The sequence below is a fragment of the Sprattus sprattus genome (assembly GCF_963457725.1).
Source record: "Sprattus sprattus genome assembly, chromosome: 18".
NCBI classification, from domain to species: Eukaryota; Metazoa; Chordata; class Actinopteri; order Clupeiformes; family Clupeidae; genus Sprattus; species Sprattus sprattus.
The window spans coordinates 14,794,121-14,801,455 of record NC_137916.1 but is presented as its reverse complement, the minus strand read 5'-3'; the positions used below and the strand labels follow the sequence as shown (position 1 = coordinate 14,801,455).

At 42.0% G+C, this 7,335-nt stretch overlaps 1 protein-coding gene across 1 annotated transcript in view; it reads left to right on the top strand.

Moving 5' to 3' along the window:
• Window positions 1-1,591: 1,591 nt before the first annotated feature.
• The window catches only part of LOC308379967 (F-actin-uncapping protein LRRC16A-like), a gene marked incomplete at its 3' end in the record, with an annotated part of 64,108 nt that continues 58,364 nt past the window's right edge, over window positions 1,592-7,335 (top strand). Inside the window, exons 1-2 of the mRNA XM_080857244.1 lie at window positions 1,592-1,886; window positions 4,525-4,622. Of these exons, the coding sequence (XP_080713370.1) occupies window positions 1,847-1,886; window positions 4,525-4,622 (138 nt within the window). The 5' untranslated portion in view covers window positions 1,592-1,846. The remainder of the gene's footprint in view (window positions 1,887-4,524; window positions 4,623-7,335) is intronic.

The window sequence follows — 7,335 nt, the reverse complement described above, 5'->3', positions numbered from 1 at the left end:
CAAGCATCCGGTGAGAACTGATGAGGGAAACTACAGTCCAGTCATCACCCCGACAAATCTACAAAGTTCAGTGGCTGGAATTTGGGTGCAGGTGTAATTCATAATCTTAAGCCCTATCCATATATCTGAACTCCATTGGAGGGTTGCAAAAAAGCCATTGCTTTAGAAGATCCACATTAAAGCATATATGGAGGTTGCTGAGGATCCGGAAAAGAGTTTTTATGGTCATATGAGACCAAAATAGAGCATTCTGGCCAGTCCTCAAAGCACTACGGAAAGTGAAAATTTGACCCTGCCAATGCCTCAAGAAACCCTCAAGAAAGGGCAGTGGTAACATCAAAATATGGAGAAACTTCTTGGCCTGCAGGAGATGGGGAAACTTTTTAGAATTGAGGTAAGAATTAATGAAAATCCATTTGACACAATATTGCAATGAAGTGTGTTGCGGTCTGTAAAAGCATTCAATTTCAAGTCAATTCAGTTCATACATAATTTAATTAATTATTTACAGAATCCAGAGCCTGAACCCCCTATAGCAAGCAGTAAAGCGACCAGGGCAAGGAAAAACTTGCTAAACAGAAGGAAACCTTGAGCAGAACTCAAAACGGGCTCCATCTGCTTGGGGCCAGACAGGTAGAGAGATAGAAAAAGAGAAGAGCAGAAGGGAAGGGAAGGGAGGGGAGGAGGAGGACAGAGAATCGGAAATTCAATACATTCATACACACATCAGGATAAAACATATTAGTACATGCAACATAAACATGATACTTACAAGATTCCATAATACATACAAGATTTATAGTGGATAAAAATAGAGAGAGCCAGCATTCAATGTATTGGTTGCAAAACAACTTATTGGGTATACAGTGTGCTCATAATGTTACTATTATAATATAAGCAGAGAAATTAAGCATAAAAACTATATAAATGGTGGCATTAATATATATTACGGGTAAATAGAATAAAATAGGCACACGATATGTATAGATGTATCATAAGCAGAGCAGACATTGTGCATAACAGTTTGGTGGGAATAGGCTGCTGGAAGCAGAGGGTTTCTGCAGGATAGACTTCAGCAGCATCCCATAGTGGAGAGACAAAGTGAGTGGACAGAGCTAGGTTACCTTATGCGTATATGTAATGATGGGTTATGATGATGAGGAACAATGTTATCACAGCCATCAGCATTTCCATGCAACTTGGGGAACACAAAACTACTACAGGCCTATTCCAGGGGGAAAAAACGTCTCACCAGTTTCAACCGATGCTGACCACTTTCGACAGAATAGTGGCAGCCTGTTTACCTGATCTGTGTGGTTTCAGACCATAGCCGGCAGATGTCACTGTTTCCCACTCTCATTGCCTTCCATTGCCTCACGGCCGCCTTGTCTCCTGATTTGCGCAGCGTCGGATGTCGTTTGGAGGGCTCGCGTTATCACTGGCTCGGTGAGACGAGGGTTTGAATGAGGAGGGTGTGTGATTCTTCCGGGCGGTTCATTCTCGCGAGGTGAGCCCACAATACTACAGAAGCTTAACCGGGGGATTCCTTCTCTCGGTCTCTGGTTATCTCTCAATAACGTTACATGATTTTCCTCGTCGACTTCATTATAAGCCGGCTGAAAGGAGATGCGCCGAGACAAACGTGGATATATTATACCGACATTGCAGGAGGAGGGGGACATGTAAAGTGTCCGAAGCGGCACCTGATACCGAACGAGCAAGCACTAGGGACTAGCCTACCTCTCCATTCTACTCCGTTATATTTTTGTTCATTTTCAGAGCGCATTGTTTTTCACAAGGCAGGATATTCTTCATGTGGATATAATTACCAACAACAAAGTCCAGAATGGCTGAGGAAATATCAGATGTTCCCAAAGAACTACTCGGTAAGCATTCGGATAATCAAAGTCTTCACATTTTGGAAGCTAGTCTTCGGGTCTAGTTGAATAATTCTACTACTTACACCTAACTTGACGTGAAATTAAACCGTACTGGTTTTCATGAAGTTTCCTGTATCTGTCTTGCAAAATAAAGAGAATCAGTCATTCAATGTCAGATTCGCTCAAAGCATGCGCGCTCTGGGCAGCTTACAAATGTCTACTGACTAGTGTATCTGGAACTGTCTTTGTTGCAGAATAATCATTTGGTTATTTAAAATAGGGGAATATGGTCTATCTCAAGAACTACAACGATAACCTTGGTATATATGGCATTTTATCGCCAGTGTTTACAGACAGTTTCATCACATTATCCCGTACCAAATCCACCATTGTATTGTATTAACTTAATACCTAAGTCGTGCATAGTGTCATAGGACGGTTTTGACTGTAGTTATGTCCTTTTGCGTTTAAATGCTGATAAGGAGTCACGGTTTAACAATGTGGATTTTAAAGTGTCTTAGGCTATGTAAAGCTGCCTGGCTTGAGAACAATGCACTATAGAGGTGCTTAAGTCACAGCAGTGCAGTTCATGATCGCGTGATTGCCTTCTGTCTTTCTTTCTTCTATTTTGAAGAGGATGCGTAATTACCCGTAGTTTTAGTAGGTCCTCTGAACTCTCATAGTAATGATGGAGTGTCTTTCATTTCGTGTCTTGGTGAAATCCCGCTCTATCTACGAGATGATTCACACATCAAAAACGGATATTTTATTTCCTAATATAGTTTGGTCACACAGTAGTGAAACTTAATTGACTGACGAACTAAACTGTTCAGAAATGCTTTGAGGTATGGGATGGTGAAAAAGAGGTCCTTGTTGGATGGCTGATTGTAGTCTGACATCCCCTCTGCAACTATCGCTCATGCCATGACTCAGTGCGTGATCCATGGAAAAGGGAAGGGGTTTAACTCGCTACACATTCTCTGGGATAGCCCACTGTGTGTCTATGCAGATTCTCTTTGCTCTGGGGACCTTGTTTCTCGTTCAACCATTGTAATGGTTGATATTGTGACACTCATGCCAGTGGGATGGGCCTGATGTGTCAGGCACACTAAAACCCCCTGGCTACCCTTCCAGCCGGCCTGTGCCATTATCTCCACACAGGTGCAGTGGAGAGGCCGACTGAGGGTCTCATTTGCCAAGCAAGCGTTGAAGTTCCGACAAAGCTTAATTAGCAACAGAGAGCTGCACCCCCGTAGGATAAGGAAAAGAAAGTGGATGCTTTGTTTGTCTGGCTGGCCACTGAGGTCTGCCCATGTGCAGAGCAGAGAGCAGCATTGTTTGCAGACAGCTTAGAGGATGCATGCAGGACAATGCACCTGGAACATGTGTGCATATGTGAGAAATGTTGTGTGTTTCATCTGGATACTCTCTGTGTGTGTGTGTGTGTGTGTGTGTATGTGTGTTTGTTTGTTTGTGTGTGTGCTTGTTTGTGTAAGACACTTTGTGTCTCTGTTTGTCGATACGGAAGGCATGCCAAAGGCAGATGAGACACCATTTACAGCTGAAAAGTCAGGTGTTTTCATGGGGTGTCCCAGCGGTCAGGCACCTGAGCGTCTTCCACTGGGTGCTGAAGAAGTTAACTACTCACACTCACTTGGCAACAGAGGCAGAAACACATATGTAGAAAAGCACAGTTTTTCTTTGCATTTGGGCCTCACGTGCCCCTGGATCCCCTCACTGCCTGATGAGTGACATGACCCACTTTGTGGTGAAGCCAATCCTCCTTCCAGACAGAACTTCAAGAGAGGGTGTGAAATCAATGTGAGTGGTGGAACCTAGGATAAATATGACTGGTGTCACCCATCCTCCAGACATGAGCTGAATGCTAATGTTTCTCTTGGAGAGAAAAGCTCTTAAACGATAGAAAACAGACATGTTTTTAAAACTGCTCTCCAAGGATTTCCTGAGATTAGGAAATTCATTAATTTCGTCACCATTCGCAGTATTAATGAGCAAGCTGCAACATACAGTATGTGGTAAATGATAAAACTAATTTTCGGTGCAACTAAACATGACAAAGGGTTCAATTCTCTCTGCTGGTGTTAGACAGGGACACGTATAAAAAGGATCAACTTTTAGTGCAGTGAATAATGACTCATTTGTGTGTGTGTGTGTGTGTCCATCCATCGGTCCGTGCATGTATTTGAGTGTCTGTGAGCATCCATTTGTGTGTCTTTCACCATATGGGTATGAAATATTTGTGTTTTGAATGTTTAATGTCTGGAGCTGAGCTGTATGCCCTGAGAGTTAGAGAGAGAGAGTGTTAGAGAGAGAGAGATAGAGAGAGAGAGAGCTAGAGAGTGGCAGACGGATAGATAGAGAGATACAGATAGAGAGAGAGCGTTAGATAGTGTTAGAGAGAGAGAGACAGATAGAGAGAGAGAGAGAGATATAGAGAGAGAGACAGATAGAGAGAGATAGAAAGAGAGAGTTAGATAGTGTTAGAGAGAGAGACAGATAGAGAGAGAGAGTTAGAGAGAGGGTTTGAGAGAGAGAGAGTTAGAGAGAGAGAGGGTTTGAGAGAGAGAGAGCATGTTAGGTGCAGGTGCTCATTTCATTCACTGGCTCTCTTCTCCGTCCTCAGAGAGCATAAAGGATGCCGTGGGGAGGAAGATCAAACTTGCCGTGAAGAAGAAGGTTAAACTGGAGATCAAAGGGGACAAGGTGGAGAACAGAGTTCTGGTAAGTCGCTTGTCTGCTTACTCTTTGCTCTCAGTCACTCCACAGAGTCTCTCTGTGACTCTGTGATTATACCGGCTGATCTCTCTGTTCCTCCTCGAGGCCCTTCATCTTTCTCCACGGGTAGTTTTCATCTCGCGTTCATCCATCACTTCTCCTCTCCTCTCCTCTCCTCTCCTCTCTTCCTGCAGAATCTTATGAAGGCAAACGTGATGGTGTTGTAGCTTGGCTACTGAATCACTCATCCTTCATGAGCTGGTTTGTGCTGTAGACTGTTGTTTGCGGCACAGAGGCTTGTGAAGATGTAGAGATCTGACTGATGGCACAGTTAACGTGCTTACCCGGAACAGCATCCTTACCCTTCATGTTTATATCACTGTTTTTATCTGGGTGTTCAGGAATCCAAGACTCTTGGACTATGCTCATCTAATATATAAAGGCAGCGCAAAGAGCAGACACACCAAGCCAAGGCAAATTCACTCCGGCCGTGTCCTGCACAGCCATTCAGTCTCCAGCATCTCCATGTTCCTGTTCATCCTGTGTTGACCATGATGTCTATGGAGTTACTGAGTCCCATCCAAACAGTCTCTTCACTTGAAGTGGAGATATTGTTATTCTCTAGTTACTCTCTAGGGTCTCTGAGTTGTGATAGGGATCAAGTCATCATGTACAGGGCTCTACAGTGCGAGTATTTCACTCGCATATGCGCCTAAAAATAGGTACGTGCGAACTTGAATTTTTTTTTACGAGCACAGTGTGCGAGTGACAGACAGTTGTCAATACAGCGCCAAAAAGTGGAACACATGGAAACAAGTGACAGGGTTGCGACTGATGTGAACATATCAAGATGACGCGCTGAACTTCCTGCAAATGAGAGCGACGATTCGCAACCAATGGGCCAGAGCCATATAAAAAGAGAGTACCGTAAATCCTCAAATAGTGGCTGGGGCTTGTATTTACTTAGGCTGCACAGCGCACCGGCCTTTATTTGGGGCAGGACTTTATTTCTTACTTATCTTCTGTTATAGAATTGAATTATTTAAATAATGGGCATAATTGCAGTAGGCTATGGAATTCATTGCATATGCGTTCAACACTTCCTGCACATCGCGTAACGCTTTAGGTCGGGGTGTCAACGTAAAAAATAAACATCGGAGTTATGGTCTCCACTGTCAGTCACGGAGGAAAAGATTTCCAAAGCCTTGAATTAAATCATTTTTCTAGACACTATTATGCTTATCGTGGACTGAAAACATTTATTCAACGAGCTGGTTTGATATCCAGCCTAATTTTCTTTCTACCTCCACCTGCTAGTCGTAGCCTATCGCATTCCTCTCGGGTCAATGTCAAACTTCTTTGCTGCTTTTTCTCCCGAATGTTCTTCAGCAATCAGCATACACCATCTCTTTGAATTTAATATAAAAGTTACGTAAGTCTACTACTGCTTTATGATCCCTTTTGGAAAAAGTAACCTAGCCAACTAAAACGTTACAGATAACCAACAGTAGGCTATACGATACGTGCATTTAGGCTAAACATTCGCCTAGTAGTCCTACGTGGGGAAATTTCTTTTTTTTTTATTGCAAACAGCCCATGAGATTAGCCAACAATATTATATAATATAAATATTAAACATGAGGAGAACATGTATTCTCATATATTTGAATGATAATTCTGTTAATCAAGTATTGCCTTAAATTATTATTTACATTGATTTAATTGGAATTCAGCTGTAGGCATGAGATCTGTATCTTGGAGACTAATTGCATCCACAATTTGGTACTGCAAGCTAGACTACTATGCAGTAGACACAACACAGGAGGTCCCTTGGCCTGAGAAGGGAAGGAGTTTAATGTGGCTATAATATGGAATTTTAAATGTGCCTAAAACTAGGCAAAATTGTAATGAGTTTTCGAAAACTAGACTGAAACTAAGAAGGATAACTATGACTAAATGTGACTAAAACTAATATGCATTTTTGTCTTAAGACTGAATCTAAAATATATGCCAAAATGAACACGGAGATAGGGGACCCCATCATCTGCAATTAATTGTTGCTAGCTCTAATCAGATGTACTAACTAGGCTTATAAGAGAAGACTAACTTTGTATGCCAACGAACACCAATAACTAGAACTAATTTGACAGACTATAAACCAATGTGATACACGTGCTCTCTAGCTATACAGTAAAAGTGTTGCTTACGTTAGATACTGAATAATTTGATCAATTTACCAGCTAAATTGCTTTGGAATAACTGAACATGAATGGGGTTAAAAGTTGGAAAATACAATGTTTGGAACTATAGGTCGCAAATGAGTATGACATGCTTTGCTTCCGTGTAAAAAAAACCTGCTGTGCTCCTAAATTTCTTTGTGTGCTCCTACATTTTTTCATTTAGGAGCACATGTGCTCCTTGGGAAAAACCTTAGCGTAGAGCCCTGATGTATACAAAGTACTTGCACTGAAACAACCTGTATTCATGGATGGGAATGAAACACACTATTAATGTAAAACACATGGTTAGAGGGAAATGACACTCACGATGGACAATTCCCACAATCACAATAATAGGTTTCACAATATTAATTCCTGAATAAAAGGTTTCATGAGAGGACAACAGCAGATGTGGAATTTCCTGTTCTTCTGTGGCATATTCACACCCAGTCTATATTATCAGAAGAATCCTCTCGGGATTGAGACGAAAGTGGTGCATG